The sequence below is a fragment of the Aspergillus chevalieri genome, chromosome 2 (assembly GCF_016861735.1).
Source record: "Aspergillus chevalieri M1 DNA, chromosome 2, nearly complete sequence".
NCBI classification, from domain to species: Eukaryota; Fungi; Ascomycota; class Eurotiomycetes; order Eurotiales; family Aspergillaceae; genus Aspergillus; species Aspergillus chevalieri.
This window is the reverse complement of record NC_057363.1, coordinates 1,032,676-1,055,232: the sequence shown is the minus strand read 5'-3', so window position 1 is coordinate 1,055,232 and position 22,557 is coordinate 1,032,676. Positions and strand designations below refer to the sequence as shown.

General features: G+C 50.7%; 9 protein-coding genes across 9 annotated transcripts; 7 read left to right on the top strand and 2 right to left on the bottom strand.

The window, feature by feature from the left end:
* Window positions 1-915: 915 nt before the first annotated feature.
* On the top strand, window positions 916-2,730 carry ACHE_20358A (lipid-binding SYLF domain-containing protein; the record flags this gene model as incomplete). The annotated part of the gene is made up of 1 exon (XM_043284652.1): window positions 916-2,730. The coding sequence occupies one exon, from the start codon at window positions 916-918 to the stop codon at window positions 2,728-2,730; it is 1,815 nt and encodes a 604-aa protein (XP_043133422.1).
* A 672-nt stretch (window positions 2,731-3,402) lies between these two features.
* Window positions 3,403-5,638, top strand: ACHE_20357A (putative poly(ADP)-ribose polymerase PARP; the record flags this gene model as incomplete). Its single annotated transcript, XM_043284651.1, has 5 exons — window positions 3,403-3,469; window positions 3,537-3,650; window positions 3,708-4,049; window positions 4,096-4,938; window positions 4,986-5,638. The coding sequence occupies 5 exons, from the start codon at window positions 3,403-3,405 to the stop codon at window positions 5,636-5,638; spliced, it is 2,019 nt and encodes a 672-aa protein (XP_043133421.1).
* A 3,280-nt stretch (window positions 5,639-8,918) lies between these two features.
* Window positions 8,919-9,365, top strand: ACHE_20356A (uncharacterized protein; the record flags this gene model as incomplete). Its single annotated transcript, XM_043284650.1, has 1 exon — window positions 8,919-9,365. The coding sequence occupies one exon, from the start codon at window positions 8,919-8,921 to the stop codon at window positions 9,363-9,365; it is 447 nt and encodes a 148-aa protein (XP_043133420.1).
* An 816-nt stretch (window positions 9,366-10,181) lies between these two features.
* Window positions 10,182-12,121, top strand: cp1 (putative carboxypeptidase S1; the record flags this gene model as incomplete). Its single annotated transcript, XM_043284649.1, has 2 exons — window positions 10,182-10,337; window positions 10,394-12,121. 2 exons carry the CDS (start codon window positions 10,182-10,184, stop codon window positions 12,119-12,121), a joined length of 1,884 nt encoding a protein of 627 aa, XP_043133419.1.
* A 1,243-nt stretch (window positions 12,122-13,364) lies between these two features.
* Window positions 13,365-14,590, top strand: ACHE_20354A (putative DnaJ domain protein Psi; the record flags this gene model as incomplete). The annotated part of the gene is made up of 3 exons (XM_043284648.1): window positions 13,365-13,512; window positions 13,567-14,237; window positions 14,291-14,590. The coding sequence occupies 3 exons, from the start codon at window positions 13,365-13,367 to the stop codon at window positions 14,588-14,590; spliced, it is 1,119 nt and encodes a 372-aa protein (XP_043133418.1).
* A 336-nt stretch (window positions 14,591-14,926) lies between these two features.
* PBN1 (uncharacterized protein) lies at window positions 14,927-16,728 on the top strand (the record flags this gene model as incomplete). Its single annotated transcript, XM_043284647.1, has 5 exons — window positions 14,927-15,076; window positions 15,133-15,272; window positions 15,332-15,398; window positions 15,451-15,874; window positions 15,929-16,728. 5 exons carry the CDS (start codon window positions 14,927-14,929, stop codon window positions 16,726-16,728), a joined length of 1,581 nt encoding a protein of 526 aa, XP_043133417.1.
* A 65-nt stretch (window positions 16,729-16,793) lies between these two features.
* ACHE_20353S (putative C6 transcription factor) lies at window positions 16,794-18,698 on the bottom strand (the record flags this gene model as incomplete). Its single annotated transcript, XM_043284646.1, has 1 exon — window positions 16,794-18,698. One exon carries the CDS (start codon window positions 18,696-18,698, stop codon window positions 16,794-16,796), a length of 1,905 nt encoding a protein of 634 aa, XP_043133416.1.
* Window positions 18,699-18,978: 280 nt separating this feature from the next.
* On the bottom strand, window positions 18,979-19,841 carry ACHE_20351S (nuclear transport factor 2 family protein; the record flags this gene model as incomplete). Its single annotated transcript, XM_043284645.1, has 2 exons — window positions 18,979-19,220; window positions 19,277-19,841. 2 exons carry the CDS (start codon window positions 19,839-19,841, stop codon window positions 18,979-18,981), a joined length of 807 nt encoding a protein of 268 aa, XP_043133415.1.
* A 1,170-nt stretch (window positions 19,842-21,011) lies between these two features.
* Window positions 21,012-22,370, top strand: cpa1 (carbamoyl-phosphate synthase (glutamine-hydrolyzing) CPA1; the record flags this gene model as incomplete). Its single annotated transcript, XM_043284644.1, has 1 exon — window positions 21,012-22,370. One exon carries the CDS (start codon window positions 21,012-21,014, stop codon window positions 22,368-22,370), a length of 1,359 nt encoding a protein of 452 aa, XP_043133414.1.
* Window positions 22,371-22,557: the final 187 nt, after the last annotated feature.

Here is a 22,557-nt window from a genome sequence, read left to right as displayed (position 1 = left end):
CCTGAATACAAGCAGTAACTCAACGGTATAGGATACTAGTGAATTTCAGACTAGTGTATCTGACTCGTCATCCGATCGGTCCGGGATGCAGAAAAATCGCCTGCATGCGAGAAGTCAGAATTATGGGTATCGATCGGGACTACCTGTATAATGGAGAGGTGATATGTAGAGTATACTCCAGATACTGACTCTACAAGAAGAACAACACGAATAACAATCGCAATAGCTACTCCGGACTACAAATATATAATAAGAATATCAATATATATTGGCGGGAATCTAATAATAAGGACGGGTGAAAACGTTTCACTTTCCCCATCGACACATTCCAGAACCCGTCTAGCGGATCGACCATGGACCCTCCACTTGAGTCGGATGCCCGAACAATAGCTTTATGATGGCTCATATTCCATGCGTGAACCATATCATAAATAAACCGCCCTTGATTTATATAGGGAAGTCCTTGTCTCGTTTCGAAATCTTTTCATTTCTTCGTAACCGTCTCCCGTTCGGGCAACAAGTCCCTATACATTTCCATGGTTTCCGAAAGTCCTCATCGCCACCTCCGGTCGTGATGTCAAGCTGCTGACGAGTCGGCTGTGAATTGTGATCTTATAGGCTGTTTCTACTGTTCTCTATTTTATCCGTCATCTTTATATTCTATTCCTCCCTTCGAGTCTTTTCGTTATATTCATCCCTATATCCATCCCTCCATCCCTCTGTATATATACCTGTATACCTGCATTCTTTCTCCGAAAACATTGGCCGCTTTGGGAAATCTCCGGCTTATGCTTCCTGTTCCCGTCGAGTGGCCCTCGTTTCAGGTCCTTCCACTGGGCTTATAGATTGGGCAGCTTTCCCTCTTTTCTGCTCTTCTCATCCACCCCTCTCAGTCTACTACACACTGTAGACAAAATGCCGCGAACATCCTCCTGGTGGGAGAAAACAAAAGGAACCTCCAAAAAAGGCTTCGACAAAACATGGTCCACCCTCGATAAACTGGGCGATCCCGTCAATCGTCTATCCTACCGATTGGGCGCAGAAGCCTTCTGGCCCATGTCGCTCGACAAAGAGTGCGACAAGGCCGCTCGCATTCTTCGTTCATTCTGTAAAGATGGTTTCTACGCCGAAGATGAAACACCCGATACGACTTTCGACGGCAAAATCGATAAGCCCAAGGGCAAGCAGCGCGTGATACAGAGGATTCCGACCCAGGTCATCCAGCGTGCGCAGGGTCTTGCTATTTTCACTACTATGCGCTCTGGGCTTTGGATGAGTGGTTCCGGTGGCGCTGGTGTGCTTCTCGGCCGTATTCCCGAGACTGGTGAATGGAGCCCGCCGTCGGGCATCATGCTGCATACAGCTGGTGTTGGGTTTCTGGCTGGTGTCGACATTTACGATTGCGTCGTGGTTATTAATACCCCCGAAGCGCTTGAGGCCTTCAAGACTTTCCGGTGTACCCTGGGAGGCGAGATTAGTGCTTCCGCCGGCCCCGTTGGTGTGGGTGGTATTCTCGAGTCCGAGGTGCACAAGCGACAGACACCCATCTACAACTACATGAAGAGTCGGGGGTTCTATGCTGGTGTACAAGTCGATGGGACAGTCATCATAGAGCGAACGGACGAAAACGAGCGCTTTTACGGGGAGCGTCTCTCTGTTACCGAGATCCTTGCCGGCAAGGTCCGCCATCCGCCATGGGAAATCAATGGCCTCATAAAGACGATCCAGGCGGCGCAGGGCGATATAACCGATGAGAGCGTGTTGCCGGAAGGTGAGACACCAGGTGATGCGGTTCTACAGCCCGGTGGGATGTTTGGCGTCCCTGCCATCGACGACCCGGATCCTTTTGGTGTCAAAGCCTTAGAGGAACAGGGTCTGTTTATCCGCGAGGCCGGCACCAAAAATCGACCTAGTCAAGATGTTTTTGAGTTCAAACCAAACCCGAATAGCCCTGTCTACAGCACCTTCGCTGCAGCGACCCGTGGCAGTCTAGAAAGTTCGCCCCGGAATAGCTGGCGTGCCAGTGTGCAGAGCTATGCTAGTGTCGACCGTGGTGTCCAGACTGATGATCTTCCAACTGCCCCGACATCAGCCAGTCGCGCATCTTCCCGGAGTCGGTTCTCACCGGTCGACAAGGATGCCATCATTCCCGAGCATCGTCAGCTCACGATTTCGACGGACCGGGACATCGACCGTGCATCTGTCATAGAGGATGATCTCGAGGTCCACGAAGTCAGCAGCGCTACCGTTTCCAAGCGAGGCAGCACTATGGAGGACTACTTCAACCAGCCGCCATTAGCCTCTCCCACCGGATCCCGTCGTCACTCCCCCACCTTCACCCGTGCCCGTTTGGTCACTATCCCCAAGCGCATCCCTCCGCCTCTTCCTCCTCGCCATCCCCAGCGATCTACCTCTTCCTCGACTCCAGTGTCGCCGGTGTCGCCAATTGCAGACGACAACCGGTCTGTGGCATCGGCCGGTCTCCTGAACGGGTTCTCTGAGCTTCCTCTTCACTACATGTCGAGCAACTCCTCGAGCATCTCCCAGACGCTCCAGGAAAAGGATGAATTCCACTCGATCTCCAGCGAGTCATCGGATCGCGAGTCGGACAACCAGTCGCACGAGTCGAATACCACCAACGACTTCCATGAGGAGCCTCATGCTATCACCCACGACTCGAAGATCGAGATGTCGTCCTACAACAATGTTGTGCATGCGCAGACTACATAGACTTCTTTGGTTTTGATTGTTTTATGATTCCCAACTCGTTTCCCTTCTTCGATGTGTATAGTTATTGTCCTTTTGTTTTTTTTTCTTTACATGACTGCCATGTCCGTCGCAATTATTTATATATACCTGTTTTCTCGCTTTTTATACAGCATGGCGCGTGATGGATTGGGGATCTGGATGGTTATTAAATCATGTGTGGCATGACTGGGCGTCTTTTTCTTTTCTTTCTTGGATTTATATTATATTCCCCCAATCGTTCTATAGAAGCCACATGAGCGTAATTGATTCTATCACACCTATATTCTGACGTAGTCAGATTCTTTCACTGCAAAGTGTAAACATAGTTTCTAATTCACAGCTACATTACCCGAATAGGCATAGACCCTGTGTCTGCCTGGAGGCCAGCAGGCAGCAGCGGCGTCGATGCCTTAATAGACGGGCATCCAGGGACCTGCCTGGTGAAACTCGAGAGCTTAAAAGGCTCGTATTTCCTTCCTTTGATATCCATCTTCAATTGAATTCATCTTCATTTTTCCCTTCAATTTTCTTGATTCTATGTTATCTTCTCTATTTCAAAATTTGTCTTTGCTCATGCCAATTAATTGAGCCGATCGTTACGACATCCCAATATATAGATATCACCGACAGCCACCACCACACCAAACAGCCACAATGGCACCGCGAACCTTCAAAAAAGCCATCGTCGCCGTGAGCGGCACCTTCCCCGGCTATAAGCAGGGTGCGATTCCTCTCACACTCAACATTCCAATCCCCGAGAACAATGACTGATCCTTGTATACATGCAGCCGACCTGAAGGCCCTGGTGGAAGGCCAGGGCGCGACGTTTAGTAGCAGTGTTTCTCAGGACTGTACGCATCTTGTTACTACGGAGAAGGATGTCGAGAAGGGGAGTGCTAAGAGTATGTTGTCCTGTGGTTGGTGATGGTGATGGATTGGGGTGCTGATTGACGGAACAGACAGGACTGCTTGTGGGATTAGTACTTGCGAGGTTGTGAATCTGGATTGGCTGTTGGAGTCGGTTGAGGCGAAGAAGCCTCTTCCTGTGAAGAGCTATTTGTTTACGAATGATTTGAGTTCTCCGGCTCCGCTGGCTAATGGGGACGCCAAGGCCGATAAGAAGGAGAATAAAGAGGTTAAGAAAGAAAAGGGCGGCGCGAAAAAGCGCACTCATGAGGATGCGATGGGTGCAAACGGGGCTGTTAATGGAGACGAAGAAGAATCGAAGAAAACGAAGCATTCACAAAAGGCGTCGTCCAAGAAGCTTGTTGTTCCTCTTGATGAGGGTTGTACCTTGGGAGGTGAGTCGGGCGATGCCTGTTTGTTGGGTGACGCTGACGATGATAGGTTACTCTGTTTACATCGATGATTCAGGTCTGATTTGGGACGCGACTCTGAACCAGACCAATGCCGGCCATAATAACAACAAGTTCTATCGCATCCAGCTCCTCGTGAGCCGCAGCTCCGACTACAGAACGTGGACTCGATGGGGTCGCGTCGGAGAGTCAGGTCAATCGACTGTTCTGGGAAATGGTGCTTTTGATCAAGCTATGGTAGAGTTCGAGAAAAAATTCAAGGACAAGACTGGTCTTACCTGGGAGAATCGACTGGACACTCCCAGGAACAAAAAGTACACCTTCCTTGAACGCAACTACGAAGACTCGGACGATGAGGAAGACGATGAGGACCAGGTTGTCAAAAGGGAAGAGAGGGAAGAGACCCCCGTGGAAAGTGCTCTACCCGAGTCGATTCAAAACCTCATGACCTTCATCTTCAACCAGCAGCACTTCCTCTCTGCCATGGAAGCCTTATCCTACGACGTCAAGAAAATGCCTCTGGGAAAGCTGAGCAAGCGGACACTCCACGAGGGATACCGGATTTTGAAAGATCTGTCGGATCTTCTGGCCAACCCTGGTCTCGCCAATGCGAGATACGGAACTACTGTTCCAGCTGCCGCGGAGGAGCTTAGCAATCGGTACTTTACGACAATTCCTCATGTTTTTGGTCGTAATCGACCTCCGGTCTTGTTTCACGACAAATTGATCAAGAAGGAGGTTGAGCTGCTGGAGGCGTTGACGGACATGGGCGTTACGAATGCAATTATGAAGGAATCCAAGGATGTTGAGAGGGAGAGGGTTCACCAGCTGGATCTTCAGTTTAACAGCTTGGGAATGGAGGAGATGACTCCAGGTATTTCTTTCCCTTGCATTTGAATGCACAGAAACTAACAATTTCAGTCGAACCCAATACGACCGAGTTCATTGAGCTCGAGCAATACCTCAACCACTCACGCGGAGCAACCCATAACCTGAGCTACAAGGTAATCAACATCTTCCGCATCGAACGGCCCGGCGAAACCGACCGATTCTCAAAGTCCTACGGCGCCATCAAAAACTCCAACCGCCGTCTCCTCTGGCACGGCTCCCGCAGTACCAACTTTGGTGGTATCCTCAGTCAAGGTCTGCGTATTGCACCCCCAGAAGCCCCCGTCAACGGTTACATGTTCGGCAAGGGTGTCTACTTTGCCGATATGTCATCGAAGTCCGCCAATTACTGCTGCCCTTACAACTCCGGTAACATGGGTCTGCTGATGCTGTGCGATGTGGAACTGGGTGATCCCATGTACGAGCAGGACTACGCTAACTGCAACGCTGCCGAGGACTCGAAGAAGGAAGGCAAACTTGCAACACTTGGGCGTGGAAGCAGTATTCCGGCAGGTTGGAAGGATGCTAAGTGTGTGCATGAGAATCTTAAGGGAGTCACGATGCCGGATGTGAGCGTGGGATCAATGAATGAACAGAATAGGTGTTCGTTGTACTACAACGAGTACATTGTTTATGATGTGGCACAAATTCGACAGCGGTATCTGTTCCATGTCAAAATGCGCTAGCCTCTTCCTGTTGCTTTTGTTTGACAGCGCGTTGGCGTTCTGGAATAGACTCTTGGGTTGGATATGGCTGATGATTTCATATACCATATGTATGATAGCTCAACGAATAATGTAATAGTTCTTGTAATCTCTTAGATCTTTTATGGCACAATGAGCACGTCACTCCACGATGTAAACAACACTACCAGTGCTCTTTTGATTCCACAACTATACCATTCGCCATGAGTACACCAACTCTCCTCTCCCCCTTCGCCAAACAATAGAATCAAGACTTTAAGCGCGCCTTCAGACGCGTCCTCCGCGAAAACCCAGCCGTCGACCTCCTCTCCCTGACCCCCCATGCCTACCACAACGAACCACCAAAGAGCACACACCTCGACAGCCTCAACTAAGGCGCAGATGCAGCAGGAATCAACTATGAAACAATATATGAGCTCCACATGGCTCTCCAAGATGATGAAGAGGCCGACTTACTCGCAGCTATTCTGGCGAACTACAAGCGGCGATTACGGCTGTACAGCAAAAAGCAATAGAAAAGAGGCTGTGGAAGTGAAGCCGCTTTCCGAGTTTAAGGATTTCAGGAAGAGTCTTAGTATCAAGAATACGGTGAGGATTGTGCACCCGTTATCCGAGGAAGTAGAGGGCTTATTGGTGCGACACCGCCCGAACCCACCATGTCCAGTCCCATTCCCAGACCCAGACTCAGAGTCAAAGTGGTCCTGGTTCGACACCACAGACCCGCTAACCAGCTCACTTTACAAGCTCCTCTGGTTCTCCAAAAAGCTATGGGAATGCCCCATCCGAGACATAGTCCTAAAATGCAGCACCTCCATCGCCGCCAAAATCATCACCTCGATTGATCATTCTCGCGTGACTACACGGAATACATAAGTATGCAATATCTTGCTGAGCATGTGCCTGACATCCCGGTCCCGAGACCGCATGAGTTAATTAGGTTAGGGCAGTGTGCTGTTATTTTTATGAGTTATATGGGGGATACGTTGACGGCTGCGTGGCCGGGGCTGCGGCATGTGGAGAAGGTCGCGGTGGAGGGGGGATTTTTGGGAGGCTGAGGCGGATTAGGAAGGACGATGGGGATGGGTGTTTGGGCAGGGTTGCGGGGAGGGGGGGGGGTTTAAAGATCTTAAAAAAAGGTATGTGAGTACGGTTGAGTGGTTTAATGAGGTTAGGTTTTCTGTGAAGCATCGTGGGAGTGGCACATATACTAGGTTTCTACGGTCGTTTCTCATAAACCTGCTGAACTTGGGACTGGAGATGGAGGGCTAGTATTCTCCCACAGCGACCTCAGGAAAGAACGATATACACAGCAGCACATTGTTTACCATTAAGGACTTGACGGGTCATTGACAGCATACGGCCGTTGGGGAACACACAGGTAAGTGTATCCATTTCGAGACTTAGTTGACTAGAACCCTAGGAACGATACAAGAGAAGCCAGGTTATGACGATTTCTATCAAGGCGCTGTTCAATTCCAGATACCTAGTCCCAGTGCTCAAGTTTGATTACAATATCATCCTATAGCTGAGCCCAACATGACTATTGGTGGAGAGGTTTCTGTCCTGATCCTTCAATGCCATCTTAAATAGCCTTGAACACCTTCTACATACCTCTTCATCTGAATTTGTCCGGGACCGAGTACTAACAAAACATTAGAACATTAGATATTTGTCAAGACTTTGACTTACTTCTCTAGTATATAATGACAAATCCCAATTGGACACATGCTGTTTGATGGCTCTTTGCCAGGACCGTAGTAGACATTGTAATTCCAGGTACATAACAACAGTAGAATCCTACATATTACACCCATGGTTAGTGTGTGCAATAATTACATTTCCCGGCACCATTTCATCATTATCAGCTCTAACTGGAACAACCGCCATCGCTTTGTCAAGTAATGGGCATCCAAAGGTGAGGTGGACGGTTCCGTCTAACACATTGATAGCTGCCAATGACTAGATGGCTACCTGCTTGACCAGTTTCCGCATGATAATTTCAACAGGCAGGGTAGACTGCGGCAAAACCGCATTTGCGGTCACTACTTTGCTAACCGCCACTAGATGGTGGTAATCTGTAATTTCAAGATTGTTGGTGACGCTGTGGTGTCATATCAGAAATCTACATTTCACACATCAAGAAGCCAGTGTATATCCTAAGGAAGCTTGATAATAGTACACTGTTTTCAACTTCATTGACTTAGTGCCAAGGCAGGTTCAGGTACTCGGAATCGACGTGGATTGCTACAGTCAGGCTATCTACAGGGTCATAAACAAGACGTAGCTCAACGAGCTACGAAACAGAATCCCCTTCAGACACAAAAATACATGCACACAGGTCATATACGGGCATTCAGGGATTGACCAGATCAGCACCGTGACGCTTAGATATTTTCTATAGTAGGTGGTTGTCTTGCGGTTATTTTGCGGTTACCCGCGGTTACTTTGTGGTTAGCTTCTAAACCGCGCAAACTAACCGCACTACTATCACTAGGTATCCAGGCAAGGTGGAGTATAGTCTTTACATACTTCAGGACATCGTCGCGACTGTTTACCTTTATGATAACAAAGAAATAAGTGGACATGTCTGTAAATCCCTATCTCTAATATTAAACCTCTATATAGGTTTGAGTTTCTAATCTGAAATCGCCCAAGATGTCTCAATCCCAAGCATCCTTCTACACTGAATCTTTTATCAATCTTGATCTTCAATCAGACGACCTCCCTGATATACAGAGTAGTCAGCTGACTGTGACCTCATTCTCTACCTCCCATTCACACACCCTCCGCAAATATCTCTTGCCCCTACATGTTAACGCGGGTCAGGGCTCACTTCCGAAAATTCTGGATCCTCTTTAATTCCGGTCCTGATATGGAGTAGTTTCGGAATCATTTTGTACAATGGTGGTTAATGACTAGGTTTGGATTGGACCCTCGATATCTAGTCGTACTCTTCTCAGCACTCATGCTGTCGCCCGAATTCTACATGCATCCGGAATGGCGCAAGTCATTGATCGTGCACTGGAAGATGCCGCGGAAATCCAATGCTTAGCCTCAGAGTGGAGTACGGACCTCCAAATTATGCTACCGGCACTCCTAGCCTGTTAGGCGCGAAGGTTTCGAATGGTTTGCCACTGTAGACCGGTACGATGGCCCTCCGACCCGATGTACATTAATCAAACTGACGAATACCAGCTGCACTGAGCTGGTTTATTCCTTTGAAAAGCTCTGACGCAGCCCTCTACTCCAAGCTCTTTCAGATATGGGAAGACGCACCGAAGCGTCTGCTAGCATAGAGGGCCTCCAGATCCAGTATCTGATCCAGCCGCAGCCCATCACAAACGGAACAAACTTACTGGGCCTTGTACCCGGAGAACGAGATGTGGTGATGGCAGTACTTACAGCCGCGTACAAAGACTCCGCTGACGACGATGCTGTCATGAAACAAATCAAGCCGATCGTCGATAAACAGGAGAGTGTCCTGCAACAAGAAGGTTCTCTCCTTCGCTTTGAGTATCTCAACTGCGCATACAAGTCTGAGGACTCAATTGGTTGTTACGGTCAGGAGAACAAGAAGCGTCTTCAGGATGTGGGCAAAAGTACGACCCGAATGGCTTGTTTCAGAAGCGTGTTCCAGGAGGATTCAAGCTATTTTGAGCAGATGAGGCGTGGGAAGAGCGTGATGGCGGAGCTGGCAGAAAACTGGTAAGTCAACATAGTCAATGGATGATGGTGAAATAGAGCCGAAGAATAGTCTGAGACGATAACTTTCCCATCATTCAATTGGCCAGAGAATACATGCACAGACTTTAGATCCCATGGGACACTCATATCTTTCGTAGAGTCATTACTGTTAGTCCTTGCCACAAAACCCCCTCACACTGAACAATCCCCCACTTTCCTGGTACAGACAGCGCGCCGAAAACCACCTTCTTGACGGCCTGGTGCGCAACTGATTGAAAGGACAACCTTGCATATCATGGAATCGAAGATGGACAACATATTTATTGGAAATTTCTCGAAAAGAATGCAGCGGATTGGTTATAAAGGCTATAATTGACGCCTAGTTAAGAAAATTGATAGAATAGCAAAACATCAATTGACAACTATGAATTGAACATAGCAAGCCAAGCACAAATGCCAAGTTCTATATAAACATGGTAAATGAATAAGTAGTAAATTTTACTCCGCAGCCAACCATGGTCCAGGTCCAATTCCCGACGGCATTATTGGCTCTGCAGTACCCCAGTATATCAGCAAAGAATACTGAAGTGCTTATATGCTGATGTTTCCAACACAGACCCGAGTGACGCGATGTTTTTACCGGCAGATTCTCGTTATAAAGTCGATGCTACCTCGATCGGTTAGAGCCGATGACAAGGACCCTGGACCCTAACACGATCCATTCCTTATCAGTTGCATGATCGGCAATCTCCGCTTTGCTTCTCCATATAAGCTCGGGGATTCCCTCGCCCATTCCATTTCCATCGCCTCCAGAGTATACTCCAGATACTGCTAAGTGAAAATGCCTTCTCTGCATTCACTTGCAATCACTGCAGTCGCCGGTCTGGCGAGCGTAGCTGCGGCTGGTCAAGACCGCAGCTATTTCCCTCCATCGCCGGAAGGGTTGACGGTTGTTGAATCGAAGCATCAGGAGGGTGTGAAGATCTCTTACAGGGAGGTACGCACCCTTCCAAATTACTGATGCTTAAGAAACATGTTACTGATAACGCGCAGCCCGGCATATGCGAAACAACCCCCAATGTCAAAAGCTACGCTGGCTACATCCATCTCCCTCCCGGCGCACTCGCCGATGTAAACGTGCAACAAAAGTACCCTATAAACACGTTCTTCTGGTTCTTTGAATCGCGCAAAGACCCCAAAAATGCCCCACTATCCATCTGGATGAACGGTGGCCCTGGCAGTTCCTCAATGATCGGCCTGCTACAAGAGAACGGCCCCTGTCGAGTCAACAAGGACTCGAACTCCACCGTCCTGAATCCGTGGTCGTGGAACAATGAAGTCAACATGCTGTACATCGACCAGCCGAACCAAGTCGGTTTCAGTTACGACGTGCCCACGAACGGGACCTGGGACCAGGTATCTGGCAACTGGGACGTATCTCCTTTTCCCCACGGCGTTGTCCCGGAGCAAAACAACACATTCTATGTGGGCACATTCCCGAGCCAGAAGAACTATACCACGGCAAACAGTACGGAGAACTCGGCCAAGGCGCTGTGGCATTTCGCGCAGACGTGGTTTACTGAGTTCCCCGAGTATAAGCCGCATGATGATCGTGTGAGTATCTGGACCGAGTCGTATGGTGGACGATATGGGCCTTCGTTTGCGGCATTCTTCCAGGTGCAGAATGAGAAGATTGTCAAGAATAAGGCGGACTATCATTATATTCATATGGATACGCTGGGAATCCTCAATGGGTGTGTAGACCTCTTGACGCAGGCGCCGCACTATCCGCAGATGGCCTACAACAACACCTATGGCATTGAGGCGATCAACAAGACCCAGTATGAGAATGCGATGCGCGCTTGGAGTAGGCCCGGTGGTTGCAAAGATGGCATTCTCAAGTGCCGTCGTCTGGCCGCAGAGGGCGACCCCAAAATGACCGGCCGCAATGCCACAGTTAACAAGTTCTGTTCCAAGGCCAGCGACTTCTGCAGCAACGAAGTCGAAGGCCCGTACATCAACACCTCCGGCCGAGGCTACTACGACATCTCCCACTTCGACCCCGACCCGTTCCCGCCGCCGTACCACAACGGCTTCCTCAGTCAGCACTGGGTTCAAGGCGCGCTAGGCGTCCCCGTTAACTTCACCGAGTCCGTCAACAGCGTGTACAGTGCTTTTGGCGCTACCGGCGACTATGCCCGCTCCGACGTCCACGGCTATCTCGACGATATTGCGTACCTGCTCGACACTGGCGTGAAAGTAGCCCTCGTCTACGGCGACCGCGACTATGCCTGTCCCTGGAATGGCGGAGAAGCAGTCAGTCTGCGTGTGGATCACGCAGAAGCCCACCAGTTCCGCTCAGCGGGGTACGCTCCTCTGCACACCAACGCGTCTTACGTCGGGGGACTAGTACGGCAGCACGGCAACTTCTCCTTCAGCCGGGTTTTCGAGGCTGGCCACGAAGTGCCCGCTTATCAGCCACAGACAGCATATGAGATCTTCCACCGTGCCATGTTCAACCGCGACATCTCGACGGGAAAGGTCCCTACCGCGAATAACGACACATATTCCACCCAAGGTCCGTCTTCGTCGTGGTCGGTCAAGAACGAGGTGCCTGATAGTCCGGCGCCAACGTGCTATATTCTCTCGTTGGCATCTTCTTGCACGAAGGAGCAGGCGAAGGCTGTGTTGAATGGATCTGCATTGGTTCGGGACTATATTGTCGTTGAGGGGGCTGAGGCTGAGCATGAGCACGCAAGCAAGCGGTTTGAGCTGGTTTGACCGGTTTTATGATACACCGTACATAGCTGTATATACGCATAGCTCTTCTTCTGGACAATGCCACTATAATGGTGATGGCACAGAGTACTCTTGATGAGTACTCGCCCTACTAAAACTGTGCATCACGGAAAAAGTATCCAGCTCAAAGATGATATATACTAGGCACCCCAGGGTAGGCAATATAACAATAGATATCATACAGAATGGCATCTTCAATCATAAATTCAGCTAGTTAGATACTAATGTGCCTGAGATTGAGGAAGTATTTCCGCTAAGGGCTTCAGCTGCGTGGTGACCACCTTATCTATGTAAAAGACCGGAGTATTCCACCGTTTTCCAAACCAACACAAACAATGACCCAACGCTTCGACAGCATTTGAATCAGGCGTTCAACAAGGGTCACGAGTATGTCCTTACGTTCCATCTTGATACCTTGATGTACATTACGCTGATATGCCAAATACATTGCCGAGAAATTGCGCGGCGACTGGATAAAATCGGGCTACAGACCTGAGGATATCAACAATGAGGACATTGGTCATTTAGAAGCAGTCGAATGGATCGATGAGAATATTACGCAGCCATCCCAGGAAATCGCAGACCGAAGGGGGATCAGGCTGAGTTAGAGTGGTAATTGAGAATTGTATTTAGGATGCATTTTATCGAGATATGCACGTATAGCTTATATAAGAAAGCATAAACCACGTGATGCGCACGGACTACCCCGCATTAGGCAAGTGCACAAAGTGATGCTAACAGTCGGGCCCCTCATTGCTGTTTTTTGCATCGTGCATATTGGCAGGGCAGAGGCTATCTTGATACTGAATCTGTTGTATTTACTCCGTATGGTGTACTTAGTAGGAAAGTAACTGGGTGTGTCTGGAACGGCAGAATCTTCGCGAACGTTCGGTTGGCCGAGCGTTTTCAGGTCACGTCACACGTCACCGCTGGCCGGGGACTGTCGCTTGTTCGTCTTAACTTGTTTTCGCTCTTCATTCTTACTATATTACTATCTTCTGTACTGTTCTCTGTACTTGTTCGATTCAAAGCGAGAACAACTACCCCTGTATACCGAGGAGTCACAGGATTGCATTCAATTCAATCACGTCCGCCTCGAATCTTCGACGTCATTCGAGATCGTCCCAGACCGTACTTCGACTCTGCGAACTCGTGATTTTAACAGCTGCTCGTGACCTGAACTGAACCCGGTAACTGCAAGTCTTACTGCAATTGAACCTGCACCATGGTTGCGGAAACGAAATTGTACGATGCGTTAAGCATCAAGCCCGATGCGTCGCAGGATGATATCAAAAAGGCATACCGGAAAGCCGCGCTGAAGTATCATCCGGACAAGAACAAGGACGACGCCGGTGCAGCAGACAAATTCAAGGGTATGTCACTTACATTCTTCTAACTAGACTGTATATCTTGCTAACAACGTGTAGAGGTTTCCCAAGCCTACGAAGTCCTCTCCGATCCCGAAAAGCGCAAGGTCTATGACCAGTTCGGTCTCGAATATCTCCTCCGCGGCGGCCCTGCGCCATCGCCAGGCGGCGGTGCTGGTGCATCGCCCTTCGAGGGTGGAATGCCCGGTGGCTTCGGCTTCGGTGGAGGTATGCCCGGCGGGGGTGCGCGGTCATTCCACTTCTCGAGCGGCCCCGGCGGCGGCAGCGGTTTCCGCTTCAGCTCCGCGGACGACATTTTCAGGAACTTCGCCAAGGCTAGTGGTGGTGGAATGGGTGGAATGGACGATGATGATATCTTCTCGATGCTGGGTGGTGGTTTTGGCGGCGGCGGCGGCGCTGGTCGTGGCTTTAGGTCGGGAACTAGCGGTCGCGGGCCAGGGTTCCAGCAATCCCGGCGCGCGCCTACGCCGGAGCCGACTGTTGTGGAGAAGGAGTTGCCGTTGACGCTGGAGGAGCTGTTCCGGGGGACGACTAAGAAAGTTACTACGAAGAGTAAGGCGTTTGATCCTAGTGGGAAGCGGACTGTGCAGGATGTGACACTAGAGGCGAACATCAAAGCGGGTCTGCGGACGGGATCCAAGATCAAGTATAAGGGTGTTGGAGATCAGGAGGAGGGTGGTCGACAGGATGTCCACCTTATTGTGACGGAGGTAAGTCACCATTAACTAAGGCTTTTCAAGAATCTCTACTAACAAATCCGTAGAAAGAACACCCCAACTTTAAGCGCCACAACGACCACCTGGTCACAACGGTCGAAATCAGCCTCAAAGAAGCCCTAACCGGCTGGGAGCGCATCGTGCGCACAATCGACGGCAAATCCATCCGCGTCTCGAAACCAGGTCCTACACAGCCTGGCCACGAAGAACGATTCCCCGGTTTGGGTATGACGATATCCAAGAAGCCGACTGAACGCGGCGACCTGGTTGTCCGGGTCAACGTGCGTTTCCCGACCAGCCTGACCCCATCCCAGAAGGACGTTCTGAGGGATGTTCTTCCATCATAATTTCCTCCTTCTTCCTTATCTTGTGATATGGTTTAGCATTCCTATGGCGTTACGGTGTGCGAGCGATGATATGGCGATTCTTGGATTGATTTCATACTTTTGTTCCTGCCCAGTGTTTGAATGAAATGGATTCTATTGTGTTTTATATATATCATGTATAATAGCGAAGACAACCCGTGTTTGACACAAGTAGTTTATTATTATGATGAAATGATGAACCCAAGCCAGCTTATCTTATCAGTAACTAGCCCGATCGGGTGTGGAGAAGCATCCGAACAGCTCACTCACACTCACCACTCTACACTACACTACACCTTAATCCAGAGACGCAACAAAATGAGACGAAGAATCACCTTCATCCAACCCCCCAATGCCCCCTTCTCCCCCGACCAAGCCGTCCTCACCCCTGACGCCCTCACGATCACCAACCTCGACGCTGTCCGCGAAGAACGGCTCACCGTTAGCTATGATGAGTTGCCAGACGATGTATTTGTCCATCACAATACGATCATAAACGCCTGGATAAAGCTGATTGAGGATAGGTACGAGCCGTCCTAGATCAATACCAGGCAGTTCATATCCGCTGGGCCACGGAAGACCCGTATACCGCTGCCGCGCCGTTTGCGAGTAGGATTTCGCCGGGGTTGCATGTTTTTGTTTCGGGAAAGAAGCGTACCGAGGGGTGAGTTCTAATTCACTTGAGTTGGGGTAGTGTCTTGCTAATTGCTGGTTGGTGTGTAGGGAAGATGTACTATGTCCATTGCTGAAGAGGGTGTTTTGGGAGGAGGTGGAATGCTTGAGTACTGAGGTTTGCACACTGGATCACACGATTGGTTAAAGAGAGAAGCTAACTGGTATAGAAATCGTTCATAGAGCCTCCCATCCTCTCGAAGCGTTTCTCCTCCACCGCTGACTCGTACTACTGGTCCCTCCTCCCCTTTTCAAGTCCGCTGGTCAGGTATATCGAAGACAACATCTGTGCCAAAGCGTCAGATAAAGCGTCGGATAACTGCTTAAAACTCGCTCGGTCGCTATACGCAGACTCAATTGACATCAGCTACGATAGCATCTCGCATGCCCTGACTGTGTCGGCGGTGTCGAGTAGAACACATGGGGGGCAGGGGTGGACGGAGAGGATTACGAAGCCGGACGAGAATAGTAATGATGGAAGGGAGGGGATTGATCAGGTGGAGGTTGGATTGTTGACGACGGAGAAGGCGGCAGATGAGGAGGATATCAAGATGGGTGGGTTGCTAAGTGTTGTGGGGAGGGATGAGAAGATGAGTATGTTCATTTTTTCCTCTATTTTGAATTTGGACGGAAGCTAATGAGTTGCAGAGCCGACGATGTTTTCCTTCCCATCGCGGCACCATGCTCTACCGGATGACGCGACGTATTTGACTTCCTTCCCCCATCCGAGAGGTCTCCATCCGACAATGACTCTTTCCCTCTCTCCGTCAGCGCTGAAAGCACCCTCCGCTCCGGCAGACGCAACCTGTGCGCTGCATACATATCTTACCCTCCCATCGTCGATCTTTGGTGACAAATACCAACTCTCCACGACGGATCCGCTCTTCCTCAAATCGCACAATCTAGCTGCCCTCCGCGCCGTCTTCGGCGAAACAGACCTTGAGGCACCAGATTGGGGCGTTGACCGCTGGGGATCGAACTGGTTACTCGAACTCGCTACTCCAGAGAACCCCGAAGAGGTCACAGGTGAATGGAACGTGACTATCCCACTACACCTGCGCTACTTGCCCCCCTCCAAGTCTGGATACCGTACTATACAAGTCCCATGGCCGGTAGTCTTCTGGGCGTGCACGGCTGAAGGAGGAACGAAGATGGGGATCAACCCGTTTGACCGGGTGAATCTGGGTTGGGAGGGGTTGTTTGGCTCGCGGACGATGTTTTACCAGGTGCATCCTGGTGATAATGATGATGCCCGTCTTGTTGAGAAGATAACCGTGCCTGTTTTGCAGTTGGATGAGAAACAGGGTCTGTTCCGGAGTAAGACCATCGAGCTCAGTACGGTGGTGGTTATTGTGCTCGGTTTTGTGTGGGTGTTGTGGAAGCTTGGGGTGGTGGTGTCTTCGTCTTCATCTTCGGGGAAGAAGGGTAAGCAGGGGAAGACTGAATGAGTTTATGTCCCTTCCCTGTATACCCAACCTTATATACCATGAACATAGTTCAGATAATCGAAGGATTAAATCCCCATCTCCGGTAACGGCCATGGTACATCAGTAGTAAGAAACTGATCTAGATCAAAATTCTGCAAGCTCGGCATATCGATCATCAAATCGCCCAACCACGAGAACTCAGAGTGCGTTGGTGGTGACACACCGTAGGCGTGCGCATGTGCATGGCCCGCATGATTGCTGTCGGCGGCAGTCGAAGTAGAAGCAGTATCAGGAGGGATAGCGTTATTGCTGTTCACAGTCGCATCATCGGGCACAGCGACAGCCTGCTGATGGATACGAGCAGGAGCAGAAGAAGCGTTATGCGGCGTTAATAACGACGCAACGCTATTAACCTGCAGCACATTGCCGATAACCCTTGTATCTTCTTCTTTCCGTCGCTGATGTAGCAGGATAAGCAAGTATGCTGTACTGTATGCCTCCCGCATGACATCTGTGTCGTATGCAGCGGCGACTTCGCCGAGCGTGTGCATTGCGTCTCCGAGCAAGGCCAATGACTTGCGGTTATCCATTGCCAGCAGTGTACAGACGACCTGGAAGGGCACGATGGCGATGTACTGCCATGGACAGACGGAGGCGGTTAGTTCGCGGGTGGCGTGGAGGGCCTTTGCGGCGAGGGCGACGACGCGATCGAGTAGTTTTGCGGAGATGGAGTGGTTGAGCGCGCGGAGACGGCGGTAGATACAGAGGACGAGGTTGCATTGTACCAGGATGAGGATGTACGGGACGTACTCCCCGTCCAGGACATCGGAGAGCGCGGCTTCGAGATCAGTCGAGTCCGACGATCGAACTGGATCCAAGCTCTCGGAGACAGGGAGCAACTCGAAGATCTCGGTGTAGAATTGGGTTGTGTTGACGTCTACCCTGCGCGCCGGGGCGAGCGAGTTTGCGCCGTGCAGGACGACTCGCGAGCGGCCTAGCTCGAAGGAGACCCAGACATTGAGATGGCGAGCCATGCAGAAGAGTCTGCGACGGAGTTCGCGGCTGCAATAGCTCTCGTCGTCCGGGCGGAGGAAGCCATTATCCGAAGGATTCTCGAGATGCATTCCGGCGGCCTCGACGAGGTGCATTGTCGTGCAGCTAGCCATCCAAGCTGCATGGGGGGACGCCGTCATGCGGAGGTAGGAGACTCGTAGGACCCAGCCGGTGATGATGGCGGCAGAGGGGGAATCGGAGGTGACGTGTTTCTCGAGGATTTGCCGTCCGCAATCCGCAACTCGAGCTTCGGCGACCGACCCCTTTCGTCGTGAGAAGAGCATCCCCATCGCCGCGAGACCGCAGAGTACCGCGTCATAGGGGCCGGGGCCCAGTGCTGATTCGGACGAAGGCGGTAGCCATCGCCGACTGACCTGGCGGAGGAGATAATCGCGGTCGATGAAACCGTAGCAGGGGTCAATTTTCTCAAACCAAACTGCTATAAACGAGCGCATCTCGTCCTGCGAGATAATATCGACTATGGTCGACCCCGCGGACGATGATACCATCGACTCAGCGGACGGTGTACGGGCCCCGACATTCCAAGCAAACAAATGCAATCGCGGTGCATGTGCTGTCTCAAGCTTCAGGCCCAACCGTCTCACGAACGCAGCGCCCGAATTGACCTCGAGGGAGGTGGGATGGATGTGGTCCGGCTCAACGGGGCTGCGGCTCCTCTTCTCGTCCGCGGTGGAGGTTAGATCGCTCGAATTGGTCGTCGAGGTGGCCGCCGTTGGCGCTGTCGGTGCGGTATGAAACACAGTAGCGTACGGATTCGGTTTGACGTCTTTCTTCTTGCGGGAGAAGTAATCGTAATGACATTCAGTGCCGAATTGGGCGCAGATAGTGCATGGTTGGCCTCCAGAGCATTTGCGCTTGCGTGACTGGCAGGACGTGCAGGCGACGCGGGAGCGTTTTCGTATGGCGGAGTCTGACATGGTGTTGTCACTAGCAGGTTAGGAAATGAATGAGCATTTTCAATCATTTGTTTGTGGAATTGAAGAAGTTAAGCTGGGGTACTCCATAGTGGAGGAATAAACGCGGTTGGGTTGAGCTTAAATTCATGTGACTATACCCCCGGTATTTGCCGAACATTCACTTCGACCAGATGTAATACGAGCATGAAGGATCATACTATTAAACTATAGCAAGTGGTTCTGTTACATATGCAGTGCTGTCACTATGGCCAGGAAGCAATAAATGTTTCCTTTAACTAGATCAATCCTCATAAGGACTTCCATCCGGATAATGCATTAGATCCTCCAATGCCTTGATATCCGGCATGCCCGCTGGTCCAGGCATATAATTCACATTGTCCCGGAAAGTGGTGCCATTCCACCAGATCTCATTCTTGTGCAGGGCTTCCATGATTCGGGCTGCGTCGATGTATGTTCGAATCTCAACCATCTGGCCCTTGTGCCAGCGAGTTACCCAGACATTGACGATATCGAAAGGATCGCCTGCGTCGTCAGTTTCGATTTCAACTAAGACTATGAGAGTAGGAAAGGGTGCTTACCGGAATTCATGATCCCTTTGAATTGAACCTCCTGCACCGACCACCGCTCATTGCAACCCCCGTGGATGGCTTGAGGATGGATCTCGAACTTGTCCGCATGATCCATAAACAAGACACTAACCCGACGAAGAGCATTGACATAAAAATGCATCAGGTCATTGTAATGACCCGCGATGGGATGGTGTCCGACAACCGTGAAGTTCACATCCTTGTGGATCAGCGTGAACAATTTGTTCATGTCCTTTTCCAAATCCTTGAATGAGTCCCAGATGTGCATCTGCGTGACATAGGCACAATCTGTCGAAGGATTTTCAAAGTGGAACCCCTCTCGGTCTCTGTGTCGGGGATTGGGGTTGTCGATGAGGCCATCGCCGTTGCAATCGCCGTTACCGGGCGCGATGATGCCAGAACCATCACATCCTGGCTTATCTTGGGGATACTGTCCGAGAGGGTGCTGAATTTCTGATAGCTGACCGTGGTGGTGTGGTTTGATTGCCCTACTGAGGGCGGTGGTGTCTAGTATCGAGGCCACTAGGGCTTGAAGGAGATATCGAATGGCGACCATGGCGATCTAGTGATCTAGTGATCTAGATTGAGCAATGAATTGCTTACCATTTTTTCGTTCCCTCTGTCAGCTCCGTTTATAGCCTCCCCAAAATCACCGAATGAGGGGTATCGACAAATAAGCCGACATGGTTTCGTTGAGTCTCTGTGGAACACTGATCCTCGTCTTATCCATTGGGAAATGCGAGACGACAAGACGATGCGAGACAGGGCCCGGAACTACAGGGTACAATGCACCGATTCTACCCATTGCAACGCGGTGCGATTCGAGACAAATACCCGGACGTTGTACGAATCTCACAATTGAATTGAGACAGGGCCATCCTACAGTTGCTTTAGCCCTTGATGTTCTTTCTTGGCCCGTGTATTATGAACAATGCACTTGCATCTGATTGATCCAATAGTGGCCAGAGTAGTAGCCCTAACGATCACCATTGCAATAACTCGATCTTGGCTGCTCTTGGACAGTGGCCAAATGACATCAGGTGTGTTTGAGTCATTCCGGTTAGCAATACCACATGGGAATGATATTCACATTATATCATCTCCGACACGCAGCCTGTTGTTGCCTCTACAAATTTTCATGATCAACAACATCAATGTGATGCTTGAGTACATTTGAAGTATCAAATTGGATGTGTCAAGCATCGTATCGTAAGTAATACCCCGTCACATACGGTATCGAGACACCTCCGATAGCGGCGCTGCCAATCCCCGCAGTCTGATTGGATGGCGACTCGCACAAAACTCGGTGAGTTCATGGCACGTGCTTCGACCGGCCCGATTCCATCCCGCCTTTCCTTCTCTTTTCCTCCCGCTCAAACTTTTCTTCCTCTCTTTTCTCTCTTCTTCCCCAGAGAATACTCTACTTCCAACCCAACAACGCACACCCATTGAGGTTCAATGTCCCGCTAAACTCTTCTTTTTTTCAACTTTTCACTACTTGTTTAACAACTAGTAGCTCTTCAGTCGCGCTTATGCGTTTGCACTCTATCTTCACTTCTCAGGACTACATCTCGGGTATGTGCACACGACATGACCCGATTAGAAGTCACATCACTAACACTGTTTCTATAGATCACCTCTGGAAAGCTTCCGGAAGTTTTTGAACAAACTCCCATCGTCTCGTGTCTTTCGTCTCCCGCATACTCGTAAAAAAACTATCCATATAATGTTCGCTCGAATCTTCAAAGCCATGCCCGCCAGGGCCCCCGCCTTCCCATCTGTCAATGCTGGCATCCAGTCCCGCTTCATGGCTACAGTTCGTCAGAAGCCTACTTCAGAACGCGCCACTTTCACGATCCGAGATGGTCCTATTTTCCACGGAAAGTCCTTTGGAGCCCGCTCCAACATTTCCGGTGAGGCCGTCTTCACTACCTCGCTGGTCGGTTACCCCGAGTCCTTGACCGATCCGTCCTACCGGGGCCAGATCCTGGTCTTCACCCAGCCGCTCATTGGCAACTACGGTGTTCCTTCCTTTCAGAAGGACAACCACGGTCTGCTCAAGTACTTCGAGTCCCCCAACCTCCAGGCCGCCGGTGTCGTCGTTGCCGATGTTGCGGAGCGCTACAGCCACTGGACGGCTGTCGAGAGTCTCGGAGAATGGTGTGCTCGTGAGGGCGTTCCGGCCATCTCCGGTGTCGACACTCGTGAAATTGTCACCTACTTGCGTGAGCAGGGTTCGTCTCTGGCCCGTATCACCGTGGGTGAGGAGTACGATGCCGACCAGGATGAGGCCTTTACCGACCCTGAGCAGATCCACCTCGTCCGCCAGGTCAGCACCAAGGCTCCCTTCCACGTTAGCGCTGCGGATCCTCAGTGCCACGTGGCTGTAATCGACTGTGGTGTGAAGGAGAACATTCTGCGTAGCTTGGTTAGCCGTGGCGCCAGTGTCACCGTGTTCCCCTACGACTTTCCCATCCACAAGGTCGCCCACCACTTCGACGGTGTCTTCATCTCCAACGGACCCGGTGACCCGACTCACTGCCAGGACACCATCTACCACCTGGGCCGCTTGATGGAGTCCTCCCAGGTTCCCATCTTCGGTATCTGCTTGGGTCACCAACTCTTGGCCTTGGCTACTGGTGCCCGCACTGTCAAACTCAAGTACGGTAACCGTGCTCACAACATCCCCGCTCTGGACATGAGCACTGGTCGCTGCCACATCACCAGTCAGAACCACGGTTACGCGGTTGACCCAACGACCCTGCCTTCTGACTGGAAGCCGTACTTCACCAACCTGAACGACTCGAGCAATGAGGGCATGATCCACAAGTCCCGACCCATCTTCAGCACCCAGTTCCACCCCGAGGCCAAGGGAGGTCCGCTCGACTCCTCGTACCTCTTCGACATTTACCTCGACAGCGTGCTGAGCTACAAGAACAACCAGGCGCAGTTCCACCCCCAGCGGGACAGCCGCCCCAACCCTCTCCTGGTTGACATTCTGGCCAAGGAGCGTGTCGGTGTGCAACCTACCATTGGTATGCAGAACGTTGCTGCCGCGTCCGCTGCTGCTGCTGGATCTGCTTAAATTCGTCTGGGTTTCTTGGAGCACTGGAGTTTTGGTTGGATATAGCTTAGCTCATTTTTCATTATAAGCCAATATGAATCTGGTTTAATTTGCTATTTAAGATTCTTTTGAGTAATGTCGAAGCGTAGCTATGCCGTAGTGTAGTCGCACTAAGGATAGTATAAATGTTTTAAAACCAGGTCATCAA